General features: G+C 36.9%; 1 protein-coding gene and 1 long non-coding RNA gene across 3 annotated transcripts in view; one reads left to right on the plus strand and one right to left on the minus strand.

Annotated features, from left to right (window-relative positions):
• Ccdc50 (coiled-coil domain containing 50) overlaps positions 1 to 16,106 on the minus strand; it is a 57,917-nt gene that overhangs the window by 29,921 nt on the left and 11,890 nt on the right. For both annotated transcript variants that reach the window (XM_048346942.1, XM_048346941.1), the window contains exon 2: positions 599 to 661. In XM_048346942.1, the coding sequence (XP_048202899.1) occupies positions 599 to 661 (63 nt within the window). The remainder of the gene's footprint in view (positions 1 to 598; positions 662 to 16,106) is intronic.
• On the plus strand, positions 669 to 15,011 carry LOC125351872. Its single transcript, XR_007211035.1, has 3 exons — positions 669 to 1,398; positions 3,238 to 3,244; positions 15,001 to 15,011. It is a non-coding gene; the product is annotated as an uncharacterized LOC125351872 (long non-coding RNA).

Genomic DNA, 16,106 nt, shown 5'->3' on the forward strand with positions numbered 1-16,106 from the left:
AAAGCAGCAGAGGGATTGTTATTGCCAGCAAAGATTCATTTGTTCTGGCCCCCTGGCAAAAAAAGTGGTGCCAGGATTGCTTCACCAATATTCTAAGCCAGGGCCAGTGCTCTATTACCACATTATTACTCTTCATTAGCCACATTTTAAAATTTATTTCATACTGATAAATGAATAAATGATAAAGAAATCACAAACTCAACTGTATATACAAACTTAATTTTACTTTCCACAAGAACACTGTCTAAAAAGTCCACAATGTGACTTCATATAGATACTATGATTGCCAAGAAAAGATGTTCATGCCCTTTGCTGAGGACAAGAAGAGATTTTTATGATAGGTCCTACCACATTGTGGATACATTTACTGACAGTCTCTCTCTTCAGGTCTATCAATTCCTCCCAAACCCGTAGCAGGGTCTTCTAATCCCTGATGGCCCGTCTTACTTTAAAACCCTCATAAATTCATCAAGCCATTTGCCTAGACAAATCCTGAACAGTTTATCTTGGTCACTATATTCTTTCCTACATCACCTTAAGAAACTAGCCTCAAGCTACCAAGAAAACTGAAGGCCCATAAATAAGAGTCATTACTCACTCTCTTGTTCCTGTAGGCTGTGAGCCAGGGTGTGGTCCTCTAGGACAGCAAAATCTCGGCACACTGCAGAGATTGGTAGGGATTTAGGAGGAAAAGTAGAGGGAAAGGCTCATTAGTTGTATTTTAATATGAAAAGTATTTTGTTTACTTCAAAAAATCAACTGTAATTATTTTGAGATGATCATTTTTATAACCTGAAATGCACAAAACAAGAGTCTCATGAAATATTAAGTCATCACTCATACAACTCCACAGTGCCTACTCAGTTTCAAGCACAGAGTACCATAAAATAATGGCCTGAGGTGGGGAATTATTATCCACAGCACCAGAGCCCAGAGGTCTAGGAATTCCAGTGCATGGCTCTAAGGGAAGAAGTGCTGCTGAAATAAGACAAGAGCCAGCAAAGCTTTGATGGCTGCAAGAATGAGAGTAGAGTTCCTGCAGTATCTGAAGAATTCAAAGAAGCCTAGCCTAAGCCTCGGGCATCCTTAGTTCAAGGGTCCTCACACAGGCAGTTATGTGTATTACAGTGTCTCTAAAAAAAAAAGCACCACCTACATTCATCCCTCAGTTAGGAACAGACCTCTATTTTAATAACCACGATCTAATGCATGAAAAAAGAGGTAATTCCCATAGGAAAGTTCTATTCTTTTAAATTCACATAGGCAGGCCTAGGTTGTATCACTGCATTTCACAGAATGACAGTATTTTCAAAATGGGCTATTTAACTTCCTCATTTAATAGGTGAGAAACCTGAGCATCCAGAAAAACCATTTTATTAAGACTATATAAAAGAACTGGTGACAGGACCAGGTGTATGCTAATCCAGTAAAGTCTCTTTCCTTCTCTGACACTGTAACACCATTCCTTGATCCCAGAACACACAGTCAAAAATTTTGAAGATATTCTTTTTTTTATTGTCAAACTGATGTACAGAGAGGTTATAGTTTCATACGTCAAAGACCTCAAAATAAAAACAGATACCCTGAAAACACTACAAGAAGGAGTAGGAGAAACACTTAGGCTCCTTAGCACAGGACAAAACTTCCTTAATAAAGGCCCAGAAATGCTACAAATCAAAGAAAGGTTGGACAAATGGGACTGCATCTAACTGCAGACCTTCTGTAGGGCAAAGGACATAGCTCACAAGATAAACAGAAAGCCCACAGATACTGGCCATACAACAGACAAAGGCCTCATATCTAAAATATATGCAGAACTAAAAAAATTAAATTCCACCAAAACAAAACCTCAAAGAACCAACAACCCCCTCAACAAGCAGGCTAAAGACTTAAAAAGAGACTTCTCTGATGAGGAAATGAGAATGGCCAAGAGACATATGAAAAAGTGCTCTACAACACTGGCCATAAAAGAAATGCAAATCAAAACAACATTGAGATTCCATCTCACCCCAGTAAGAACGTCATTTATCAAGAAAACTAACAATAACAAATGTTGGAGGGGATGTGGCCAAAAGGGAACCCTACTTCATTGTTGGTGAGAATGTAAACTGGTTCAGCCACTCTGGCAAGCAGTATGGAGATTCCTCAGAAGGCTAAGCATAGAGCTCCCCTATGACCCAGCAGCCCCACTTTTGGGCATCTACCCAAAAGACCACAAACAAGAACACACTAAAGCCACCAGCACAACAATGTTCATTGCAGCACAATTTGTCATAGCTAAAATATGGAACCAACCCAGATGCCCCTCAGTAGACGAATGGATCAGGAAAATGTGGTATATATACACAATGGAATTGTATGCCTCTATCAGAAATAATGACATTGCCTCACTCGTAAGGAAATGGAAGAACCTTAAGATATTCTTTTTTTTTTTTTTTTTTTTTTCGGCCAGTCCTGGGCTTTGGACTCAGGGCCTGAGCACTGTCCCTGGCTTCTTCCCGCTCAAGGCTAGCACTCTGCCACTTGAGCCACAGCACCGCTTCTGGCCGTTTTCTGTATATGTGGTGCTGGGGAATCGAACCCAGGGCCTCGTGTATCCGAGGCAGGCACTCTTGCCACTAGGCCATATCCCCAGCCCACAAGATATTCTTATACTAACCAAAATGCATTCTCTAGAAGACTTCAATGAATTGATACTTAATTTTTAAATGGATAATTCACATAGGGGCTTCATTTATGGAAGATAGATTTGTCAATATAACCAAGTTTTATGTATTAAGAATGCTATTATAGGGCTGGGGATATAGCCTAGTGGCAAGAGTGCCTGCCTCGGATACACGAGGCCCTAGGTTCGATTCCCCAGCACCACATATACAGAAAACGGCCAGAAGCGGCGCTGTGGCTCAAGTGGCAGAGTGCTAGCCTTGAGCGGAAAGAAGCCAGGGACAGTGCTCAGGCCCTGAGTCCAAGGCCCAGGACTGGCCAAAAAAAAAAAAAAAAAAAAAAAAAAAAAGAATGCTATTATAGGGACTAGATGTATGGCAGTCGAATGGTAGCCAATGATCAAAACTGTAAGGTGCCAAGTTCAAATATCAGTCTCCAAACAACAAAAAGAAGACTACTGTAACATAGTACATATTAGTTGGAGTAGTTTTATTATAATACAAGAGATAATGCTTGTGTAGTGGATCAGGTTTGTTTAGATTAATCTTCCAAATCATGAATGCCTATCATTAGGTAACAAGTTACTAAATTTGGCACAAATATTTAAACGTTCACAGGCTAGAAAAATAACAAAATTAACATGTTGTATAGATGACAATAGTTTAGAAAGAGTATTTTTCAGTACTATATGTACTCATATCACATAAATATACCGTCATGTAAGCCATATACATACTAGTTCACAAAACATTATTATTCTGTAGATTATATCAAAAAAGTTTAAAAAGTATTTCAATTTATGTTATTAAGTCACCACATTGTCAAATACATGTTCTATGTGTTTTCCATGTAATATGCATTCAAATACCTGTAATATTTGTTAATATATCAAAACAAAAAATACATTGCTTATGGACAGACAAATCAGTCACAAACTTGGTTTTTAAATATATACCACTGACACAAACGAAATTAAAAATAATGGTAATCTTACAGAGATGAAAAGGGGCTTGCCTCTAGCATTGACAACAAAGGCAAAAACTTAGGGAAAATATGGCACGAGTGGTAGGTTCCTTTTCCTTTCTGTTTTTTCATTTGTTTTGTTATAGTTCTGGGGTTCAAATTAAAGAGCTTGCACAGATATCTAACACTAAGCTCCATACTGAGTCCAGAGCTTAGGTTCTGGGCTTTCAGTATTTCCTGTGATTTTTGTTTTATAATATGCTATATGTAACATTTCATTTCAAATTCTATAATTCAGTATAATTTTTAATCTACTGCTTTCATTTCATTAATGGCATATATTGCTAAACTATATAAGAGCTTAAAAAAATGCTTTTTCTAAAAAGGACTGCCTCCTACTTAAGTCCACAAGTTAAGTAAAAGTGGGATAAAAAGCCTACCCATCTGTCTTCTCTATCTCAAACCTTTGAGTAAGATTCTGCCTAACTCTGCAGCAGGTATGTTATTTAGAGATTTCTGTTGTTGCTGTTTTTATTGTCTTTTCTTTTTTGTCTTGTTTTTTGGTTTGTCTTTGGGAGAGTAAGGAGGGTCAAAGGGGATGGGCAAATACAACAGTGGTACTCACTAGACACTATGGAAAATGGGTGGATATGGGAGGGGAAAAAAGAGTGAGGGAAGAGGAAAGATGGTTCAAAAAAGAATTGAATTCATTACCTGACTCATGCAACTGTAACCGCTGTGTATATCAACTCTACAGTAACAATAAAATATACTAAAAAGAAAAAAAAATTAAAAAGAAGTATCTATCTAACACTGGTGCGCCTTCACTTATTCTCACCCTTCAAAGCTGAAAGCTCAAAGATAATTGTAAGGAAGCCATTTTACCCCCTGTAGTAGAACACGCACCAAAGTCTCCTCAAAGTCTCCAGTCATTGTCCTAACATGCACTCACCTCCAGATCCAGGAACAAAAGCCACCCCCCACCACCACCACACACACACACATTCACACACAAGCAGTAGCAATCATCTCAGAACCAGACTGTCCCCAATAAAACTTCTTCCAGCCTCCTTGCTGGACCAGAACTGAGATAAGGATCAACTGATCATAAAAGAGCATGCTCAAAGCAGGACTGTTTTTTAACTAAGCTATCTCTTGCCCCTTGCTGCAGTTCTTCCTCTGTTTAAATCTAAAGCCACAACAATGGCTGAAATACTTATTCTCCTTCTTCCCAAAGCTACCCTACCACACATGCTACTAAATCTCCTTTCTCTGCGCTTTACTACTGCGCCTCTTCAACTACCATATTAGGGCTAGTGGCTGACAAGCTGCCCATTCCCTTCCCCTCAGCTGCAGCCAGGGATCTGGGCCTCTGGAGTAAGGCTCTGGTTATAAAACTAAACATGAAGAAGAAGGGTTTGGCATGTACAAAGATTTTTTACTACCTTAAGGCTTTTTAGAAATGATTTTTTAAATACCTAAATGTGAAAGTGAAATACATTGAATTACTGTGAACTGACCCTAACTCTTCTACTCAAAGAGGCTGAACTGGTACCCAAAGGTTATGAACAGAGACTAGAGGTTGAAGAGGACCTTGAAGATTCAATGACACTAAGGAAGCATGCACCTGCATACAGGGGTGTTGTCATGCACACTGACAGATGTAACACCTTAGAGTTTACTAAAACCTTCCAGATATACAATCATCTACTCGGAAATACTATCTATCCAATCCACAATTTCTTGCACCATCCACTGTGTGTGTGTGTCCTGAAGCTCTAGGTCTGGGCATTGTCTCCCAAGCTTCTTTTGCTCTCGGCTAGCACTCTACCATTTGAGCCAAAGCACCACATCCAGCTTTTTTGGAGTCATTTATGAGACATCAGAGGCTCATGAACTTTTCTGCCTTGGCTGGCTTTGAACCAAGATTCTCAGATCTCAGCCTCCTGAGTAGCTAGGATTATAGGCCTCAGTGAGCATCCAGCACCCGGCCGGCAATACTTTTTTTTCAAGACCTTGCAATGTATATTCTGAACCACTACTCTAATGTAAGCTACAGAACAGTCACAAATTCAATCACCTTTGTAAATCAGTAACTAGACTGGAATGCAGAACACACTTCACCATAAGGTCAAGTTTAGAGTCTGGACATAACTTTGCTCTTTGTCTGGCACACTACACTTGAATACTTCAAGGTACATCTTAAATACACCTGCGGGCACATTTAAGATATACATTTGGAATCTGTTTTAATATACCTACTTCTCAAACTTTTTCCTTCCATGCTCATTCTCATTTACCCACAACTTAGACTTGGCTAAATGCTATTAGCACAACCCAGCTTTTTGTCTAGTGTGCAAGTCTGTTACTAAAAGATTTCACACCATAGTTAATTCACAACTACTCCTGTTCCCACCAACACTGACAGTCCTGTAACCCCTTCCCTTTGCCCCAAACATTTCTCCAAAACTACATGATGACAGCTAAGTCTTTTTACCTGCTTCCAAGCTTAGAAAGTCATTGTCTACACAGGTAGACAACTGTCCCCCTAACTGTCTATAAAGTAGAGCAGAGAATTTGTGAGGTAACCACTTCACCTTCTCAACTATTAGTAATATACAGTGAGACTCATTCAGTTAAAGATTCTCCCTAAATACCCAAACTATATTGAAGCCACTTAATAAGCACTCATTTATTCAATAAATGTGTTAAGCTCTCTGTTTCAGTATGAGTAAGTCATCCCCCAAATCATAAAGAGGTGGAGATGAATGAAAAGTTAATAGGTCTAACATAATTTAATAGATGTTATACTGAAGACCTATAGTAAATCCTTTAAAGGTGGAAACATTTGAGCAGTGAAGCTTGTTAGGAATTATAAATAGAAATAATAAGAAATGGACTCAGATAGTGTATCAGATGGCCTTTAAATATCTAACATGTGAAATGGACTGCAAAACCAGGTTAAAACTCCTATGGGCAGAAATGTTAACTTAAGCATTGATGGCAGAGGGAGCAATTACAGAAAAAAGATGCAAAAAAAAAGAAAGAAAGAAAGAAAAAAAAAGCTCAGGCAATGTCCCCAAGTTCTATGACTCAGAAGCAAGCATCTGAACAAGAATCACAGGATGGGGGCTGAGACAGAAGGGGCCTATGCACCACAATGAGGAACAAAGACTACCCTGTATTCCTGGATTACAAGACATGCACCAAAGGAAATCTGGTATTTATTGCCATTTTTTTTCCTTCTTCCTGAATCTCTAATGCATCTTTCTTCTTTTTGCTTACTCATTATTTTTTTCTATACAGAGATCTGCTTGACAATTTTGTCCCAGCTCTAGAAAGAGCCAGCTTGCCATTCTCCCTACTAGTAACTGGGAGGCTTTCATATACACAGTGAAAGAACTGCTTCTCTTTTATAAAGCAGAGCACCCTCCTCAGTTCTATCCTTGGCAATTGCCAGAAAGAAGAAAACTACATTCCTATGTTCTCCTAATAAGATAAGTAAATAAAGAAAAATGAGCATCAATGACTTAAATGTTCCTTGAAATTCTGGTTCAATGAAAACAAGTTTAAATTCCTACATTAGTATTTCAAATAGGGATTTCTTAGTTATTAACAACTACAGTAGATAGTGATCCTCCTGAGCCTTCTATAATAAAGAATGCCTCCATTTTACATACAATATACAAGAATGCTATTTTTTAAGCAAGTTTCTCTCTTCTCACTCAGAAACAATCAATATTATCTTGAAAACCAGTTACAGAGAAGTGATTTTGGTTTAGAAGTTAGAATGAAAGTCACTGAATCCCCTTACCAAATTTTTGTGGACATACAGAAGTATCTCTTTCCAGCTGCTAGCTATTACAGGTATGTACATGTGGGCACGCACATTTGTATACATACAACATTATAATTTTCTACTAAATGAACGTATTCATGAATTTTAGCCAAGATTGAAGGACTTAATCTACAGTAATACTGATAACATAATTGAGGGGAAAAAAAAAAAAACAAAAAAACCTTTGGGAACATCTGCCTAAACTATTCCGCTCAAAAGTTATAAGCTCCAAACTAAATTATATTCCTGTTAGCAAGAACCCTTTCTCTCACTACAGTCACATATGCAGAATGAACACACATCATATGGCTCTAGGACATTCTCTTCTTATAGTCTACAAGTAAAACACACATTTCCAACTCTTTTACACTTAAGTCTACATAAACCAGAAAAGTGAAAATCATTTTACTTCTGTCATTCTTTACCATACCTCAACTCTGAAAGTGCAACTCCTATGACTCAACGACTACAAACTTCCACCCACGTAATTTTGCATAGATTAGTAATACATTCATTCACTATTTCTTTCAACTGGTCTGTTTTCCCTTTTGTGGAATGATGGCATTTTACGGACTTTTATATAGGTGCTATTTGTAACAAATAGACTACATACTCGTCTATAAACATGAAAATACCCTCTAGGAACAAGGAAGATATTCTAGAAACACACTTTATGTCTTGAAAAGTGCAGGAGGCAGCCACAACTAACATTTATATGGAATTTTGAAGATTACATTGCACTTCCAATTTTTACTCCTAATCACTTAAAAAAGGTTCTATTAACATCTTCATTTTACTTATGAGCAGAGTGGTAAGAAGAAGCAAATTGTAAATTAAATCTCCCTCTTCTGGTCTCAGATATTTCTGCTCGAAAAAAAGGATGGATGCATGCATGCATATGTACATATGTATGTATGTACATATATACATACACAGATACATAAATTAGATGACAGATATAAAATGGAAATGCATGTATATATATATACATATTATATATCCTTAAGGTTCTTTAGAGAAAGTAAAATTTGAGTAAAAGTGGTACATGTATTCAAAATTCAAGTAATGGGGCTGGGAATATGCCCTAGTGGTAGAGTGCTTGCCTCACATACATGAAGCCCTGGGTTCAATTCCTCAGCACCACATATATAGAAAAGGCCAGAAGTGGCACTGTGGCACAAGTGGTAGAGTGCTAACCTTGAGCAAAAAGAAGCCAGGTACAGTCTTTGGTAGCCAATATTTACTCCAGAAAAAAAAACAAGAGCAATAAAATCTTTTCTTCAATTTGCATAGTCTTTCACAGGTGACCTACAAGAATAATCCTCTAGTGTTTGCTGTGGGAGATTTTAAGAAAATTCTCCCTTTGAGATATACCAATCTGCCACCATCTCTCTGATCCTTCATATGACATCAAGAGTTTTATTCTCTTTGAGGAGACAGTGAACTACCAAATTTTAAACTTCTGCATTAGGGCTGGGGATATGGCCTAGTGGCAAGAGTGCTTGCCTCATATACATGAAGCCCTGGTTCAATTCCCCAGCACCACATATACAGAAAATAGCCAGAAGTGGCGCTGTGGCTCAAGTGGCAGAGTGTTAGACTTGAGCAAAAAGAACAGTGCTCAGGCCCTGAGTCCAAGCCCCAGGACTGCCCCTCCCCCCCAAAAAATGTAACACAAAGTTAAACTACTGCATTAAGATATTTAATGACAACTTAAATTAAAAGCCAACTCCTACATTTTTGTTGTCCTACAATAGAAATGTCTCAAAGTATATTGTTAAAAGTTTTTAATTTTTTTTCTTAAAATTACTAGATGGAAAGAAATTTGGATGTCAGAAAACTACAGACTACGCCAAATCATCTATGTTCACTGCTCTGACAAAGTTTATATATTTGGGAACTAAAATGACATCAATATCATGAATACTAATACCACCACCAAAACCAACTCTAATACTGTCACACCAATCCAGCCAGGAGCAGTCAGAAAGTTCTTAGAGATGGATGCTAAGCTATAAGCTGCAGACAACCTCCTAACTGTCCCAATTATGAGCCTCAGAACAGCGCATATAGCTCAGCTCTGAGCTGCTAGTCACTCAGAGAAGAAAATTTCCCACTAACAGGAAGAAGGCTGAAAACCGACAGGATATCCTAGCCATTTATTAGCTATAAAACAAACCTTTGATCCTTCTCCCTCAGTGCCCTTAAATTTCCATCTCATTGAAATGAAAATAAAACGTACAGTATGACAAAAAGAGGGAATGGCACCTAATTTTGACAGAGGCTGAGCAGGTAAGTGGCGTCGGTGTTCTGTCCTCATTTACTCCATTCCTAGTAGTCAATGATCGGGCTACTTTTCTGACCAAGTCTCCAAATCTTTTGCTGATTCCAATATGCCATGGTCACTCCATGTGTCTGGGAGACAGATGATCCTTCTGAGCAGAGATCCAGTTAAATCAGATCCCCTGCCTGAAGTTATTTCTTAGTACAACTACTATCCACAAAGTACACAGATTTCTGTAATTCCTTTGCCAAAGACAAAGACGTTCATTCTAGACATAAAAGAATTGCAGGATCAATAGATACTTACCAATATTACAACTGTCTTGGGATGGTTATTGGATTTGGTTTTTATTTTCAGTGGTTTAAGGGTAGTGGGTTTACAACAAATGGGAGAACCTTGCAAGTCTAGGTAAAGCTCAGGCACCATAACATAGATGGGGTGGGGAGGGGACATTCTATCTATACTCACTCCACAATTCAAATGTTATTTCTATTAACCCAAACCTACACTTTACACTACATGCAATAAAAATCAATGGAAAACATTGTTTCCTTTCAGTGTGTCACAGCATATGGTATATATAATAAACTTCAGCACTAATCACAGTTAAAAGATTTCATACATCTATTTCCCTAGTATACTTCCTAAATCCCAAAAGAAGGGAAAATCTTATGAGCCATTTTTCGCCAATGCTCATCTCAGTGTCTGGGATAGTGATTTTCAAATAAATGTTTCTGTAAAGAATGGCTCCTGAGAAAAAAGATGGTAAGTATTCATTACATAGCATAAAACAATAAATTTTTTAAAATCCACAGCCATCCAGCTTACTGACTTATTCAAATTCTCCCTCTTACTCAAAACAAGGCTCAAAAGCTACACGGCAACTAACATTACCTCAAATGACAGTGAATCCTATCACTCAAAATCTCAGGTGTATTTTAATAGACAGGTATATGAGAGAATCTGAGAACACCCAGAAACATTTACTCAGACAAGTGATTCATTTAATGGTATCTTTGAACCCAAAGTTATCACTATGTTTAGGGGGAGAAAGATTGGGAATAATATACCAATGATCATAAAGATTTTTAAAAGTGGTAATGCCTAGATTAGAGCCCAATATTAGAAAATGCAACTGTATTCATATGGACAAATCAGTTTCACTCAGCAACAAACACACAGTTGTCTATGTGTGTACATGTCAGCTAGAAGCAAAGAAGGTAAAAATGAAAAGGTTTTCTGTTCTCAGATTAGAAATGTCAAGTCTTCACTTTAAAGAAGTATTTGTTAGTACCAGACATGAAAATAAACTCAAGTTTTAAACACACACACACACACACACACACACACACACACACACACACACACACAATATTCAACACACAGGGTAACCAGAACAGAAAACTAATCTAAAAAGCAAAACAACTGATTTAATCCCAACATTTCACTTTCATAAAATTTATCAAAGGAAGTTTCGAAGTGTATCCTTCCCTCCTCAACCCCCCAAATTCAGAGTGAAGTAAAAACCCCAGTAACCTAAACCACTTGTTTGGCAAGAAGACTCATTCTAGCTAACCACAGACAGCAGATTGCAAGCAAGTGGTTTGTGAAAATGCTGAGATAATATAAGTCATCAAGTCAGAAGTACTACTTTAATATCACAGACCATTCACATCATTATCAGAGACCGCAGATCACCGGGTAACTTATTGGAAAGTAGAAAATGGCTGAATCAGAAATTTCCATCTGACAAGGCACATGACAGGGCATGAGGAGAACAGTGAAAGAGAAAGGACAGAGGAAGTAGAGTAGAAATAAAGCCATTTTCACTCACACCAGTAAGCACTGTCTGTGGGAAAGGGAAAAACTTTCCATGTGGAACTTATGCTACCAAAATGAGTTTCAAAACATACATATAACTTCACAAGCTTCCTATATAGCATAGGCATAATCTTATAAATTGGTGTTTTTCATGAAGTCAAAAATTTTGGCGACAGGGGCTGGGAAATATGGCCTAGTGGCAAGAGTGTTTGCCTCTTATACATGGGTTCGATTCCTCAGCACCATATATATATGTTTATATATATAATATATATAATATATAATATATATTATATATATATATATATACATAAAGGCCAGAAGTGGCGCTGTGGCTCAAGTGGCAGAGTGCTAGCCTTGAGCAAAAAGAAGCCAGGGAGAGTGCTCAGGCCCTGAGTTCAGTTCCCATGACTGGCCAAAAAAAAAAAAAAAAAAAAAAAAATTTGGTGACAATAATGAAGTAAAACTTACACATTCTCAGAAAACACAGATGCATATATTAAAATGCTTAAGTTTAACTTCCTTTCTTCTCAGAAAGACCCCATAACCTGAAAGGAGCTTAATGAAGAAATCATTTAGCCTGAGTTCTCATCAAAGCCATTCTTGAATTGTTTTTTTAGTCCCACCAAGTGGTCAATAAGGCATCCATCAAAACGCAAGTGATAAATATTCCAAGTGGCCTAATGTTGTACAAACCATGTATTAGGAAAGACTTATTCCTTAAAATGGACCAAAATCTGTATGTTCTATCATTATTATAAACTCTATTGTCCTATATATGTCGCATGTAGTAATTTCAACATAAAATTAAATTTTAAAAATTCAATCTTTCTCAGTTTCATGAACCACATTTCCACTTCTAAATAGCCACAAGGCTGGTAAGTATACAATACTGAGTATCTCCAGCACCAGGTAAGTTCAATTGGCTAGCATTGCTCCAGACAATCATTAGAATGTGACCTTCTTAGGCAGTGACCCTGAATTAGGAACCACAGCATTTAAAACTATTTGAACTACATATATGTGTATATGTATGTATGATGTATGTATGAGGAGGCACACTTACATTATAACCAACAGTTATAACCAACCAAAATGTCCTGACAACCAAGAGTCCCAAGTATATTACAGCTCTTGTGCTAGCCACCAATTTATATTCAGAGTGCTTGTATACTAAATTTCTTCTACTTTTCTTTTTCCTCAGCCCTTAATGATGGTAGTTTTGCTAACCTCAGCAGAGAAAGAGAAAATACTACTCTCCATTTACATGGCAATCACTGTGCAGATACAACCACAGAGAAAGCAAAGGGAAACAGGTATTCAGCAGGGTTAAAGAAGTTTGTTTTTCAGTTTTTGTGGTATTAGAGTTTGAACTCAGGGCCTGGGCAGGGATTCAACCTCTTGAGCTATGCCCCTAGCCCTAGAATTGCAATTCATAAAAGGTAACTGCTATTGAATAAACTTACCAAATCTCTAAATCTGTACCAAATACTTACATTGACAAATGTGTATATTTATAAATTTCAACTGGCCTTGAAAATTAAACTAATCACAATTGAAGAAAGCAGTCTCCTAAATTTATCACTGTGCCAGTTTTCTTAAAGTAACAATAATTTTTACATAGGTCATCTCCTCCAGAACAATTCATGAATATTTTAACTTAAAAATCAGCTAAATTACTGTTAGTATCATAAAAGTGAGGAAAATATAAATGCTGTTAATTTTTAAATGGCACTTTTTGACTTTCAAAACTTCACAATTAAGAAAGCAGAAATGGGTATGAAAACTATAAGGAAAGAATAAAACTCATATAGTATTTTCTATAGGACAATAAACATAACACTGGCTGTGAGATACTTAGCATATGTTGCACAACTAACCAATTTTGCTCAACACTCCCTATGTGAATAATTGTGTGTCACCTGTTTGCACAACTATGAGAAAAATAATTATCATCAGTAAGTACCTGAGCAGTGCATGGAATTAAATGTTTAAGGTAGTTACAAATTATTCTCCTAAGAAGCCATCACACCTATGTACAGAACAACATATTAAAGGATGGAGGAGAATGATAGGAAGGATGACATTAATTAAGATGCACTATACCCACAATGTGACTTAGAGTTGAAACTCCTTTGTACAACTACTTAAAAAATAGACTAATGATTGTCACAATACAGCCTCAAAAGGGTGGACAGTAGTATAAAAGCAATAGTAAACAGAATCTTGTCAAAGCAATTTTTCTCTAAGAATATCCAGACAGTAAGAATTTATTTATTCTATTTTGGGCCCACGTATCCCTAAAGAAACTCCAATCTTATGCTGTATCCCTATCTGAATAGCACTTTTCCTGGTACTTAAACAAGCCCTCAAATGGTTTGGCAGTCAGTTCTCTGTTTGCCTTAGCCTAGAAAGAAAAGCCGCCCATCTTCTCAAACCTCTATAGAATTAATCCACTGATGCCCATTAAAAACCAAAAGATCACATCCAACCCAACTTAAGTACAAGTTTACTCAGGGGAAAAGCCCACTTTGGTTCACTGGCTTTGGATGACAGGTGAGTTGCCTTAAGTACTGGATACTGCAAGTTCTGTTTATCCTTGGGTCAGATATTTCCACCTTGAAATTATACTGTGCAAGTAGATACTTTCTAGCACTTTTCTTTCATATTAGACTAGTAAATTAATTTTGTTTTCAAAAACAAAAAAATCAAGAGCAATACTCAAAATCCCCCAACAACTTTATTATAGATAGTGATCATAAGGTAAAGATGGGAGGAAAAGTAAAATATTCTCAGAATCTTGTTCCCATAAAATAAACTACAAAACTCCTAATTCCATTCTGGTCAACACTTGTAAAAATTCTATAAACACTTCCAGTGACCTACTAGTATGTGAATCAAAACTTTAGGGCGAGAAAAAATTTCAATCTTTGACATTTCTAATGTCACTATAGCCTAATTGGTCATGTTCATCAACTTGAAATGTTTTGGTCAATAGTCATCTGGAGGTCCTGGGCTTCTTCCTAGAATAGTACTCAGTCTTATATTAGTCTTAGGTAGTGTCTACACAAAATATCACAAGACTTGTCTTCCCACATTTGTTTCCTAATAGATGCAAGCTTGCATTTAAATCAGATTTCCTCCTCTAGAACTATAAGCTCTACAAAATAAGGAAGAGGTCTCATAGAAAATTCAAAGAAGCTAGCCAAACCGAGAGAGCAAAGGAAGGAGTGACATTGTCCAAAAAGAAATGTACTCTTTATCTGACTCAAGTAACTTTAAGCCCACTGTAGATCACCTTTATAACAATAAAATGCAAATCAAAAAATAAAAAAGATAGCCTGTGCTTCAAAGTACACACATTGCTTACACAGAGAGGCAGGAATAGCTAGAGATGTGATTCTGTCAACTACTTTGTCTCTCTGTAGAGACTGAGAGTATTTTTTTCTTGAGTAAGAACCTGTATTTGCTTCACTGGTACTTAAATTATATATGAACTCTTGACTCTCTATTCCAAACATAAATTGGAAAATCAGCAGGTATGAAGAGAAGAGAGAAGCAAAAATCAGAGTGATCTAAGTTCAATTAAGATACTGAGATCAAAAGTGAACAGTGGAGCCTGGTGCTAGTTGCTCACACCTGTAATCCTAGCTACTCAGGAGGCTAAGTTACACAGAATGATGGTTCAAAACCAACTAGGGCAATTAAGTTTTTAAGACCCTATCTCCAAAAATAAGCAGCAAAAAGCCAGGCTGGACATGAGTCAGGTAATAAGAGTAAATAAAATCCCTAGTTTCAAACTCCAATACTACAAAAAAGGAAACACAAGCCTAGTACATAGGCTGGCAATATGGACTTGTAATGAATTGTGTTTAGTACTTAAGTACTACAGAGAAGAAATATAAACTTTATAAAGATATCCAGACAAGACTTTAAATATTATTTACTTAAACTAAAAGATCTTGAGAACTAATTATTTAACCTCTTTGAGCCTCTGATTCCTCATCTGTAAATAAGGATACATTGGGGGAGGAGGTGAGGAATGGAGAAGGGTGTCACATTAAAGTGAGAAGTTCTGGTCAATCATTTGGTGGGATAGCAGTAAGAAGGTTCGTTGCACAGTCAGGCATGACAAGTACTTGCAATGCACTGCATTATTTCAGAAATCTAGAAGGAAAGATTCTGAATTCCTTACACCATGAATAAATGATAAAAATAAATATCTGAAGAGATGTTTACCCTTATGTAAACATTACCCAATGTGTTTATGTATCAATGCATCACATAGCCCCCCATAAATATAATTTGTTCTTTGTACAGCTAAAAAATAAATTTGAAAAAGTAAAAAAAGACCTAAATTGGCTAAGCTATGTGAAGCACAAAGAAATTATCTCCCACTCAGTAAGAAACCTTTCAGTAAACAAAACTTACTAGCATTTTTGGCATCACCAAAGTTAATAAATCTTGCAATTAGTTATTTCCTGTTAAGTTCCTCCTTCACTATGGTTCCAAGAAGTATAACTAGTCTCTTTTATT

Source organism: Perognathus longimembris, chromosome 5 (genome assembly GCF_023159225.1).
Source record: "Perognathus longimembris pacificus isolate PPM17 chromosome 5, ASM2315922v1, whole genome shotgun sequence".
Classification (NCBI taxonomy): Eukaryota; Metazoa; Chordata; class Mammalia; order Rodentia; family Heteromyidae; genus Perognathus; species Perognathus longimembris.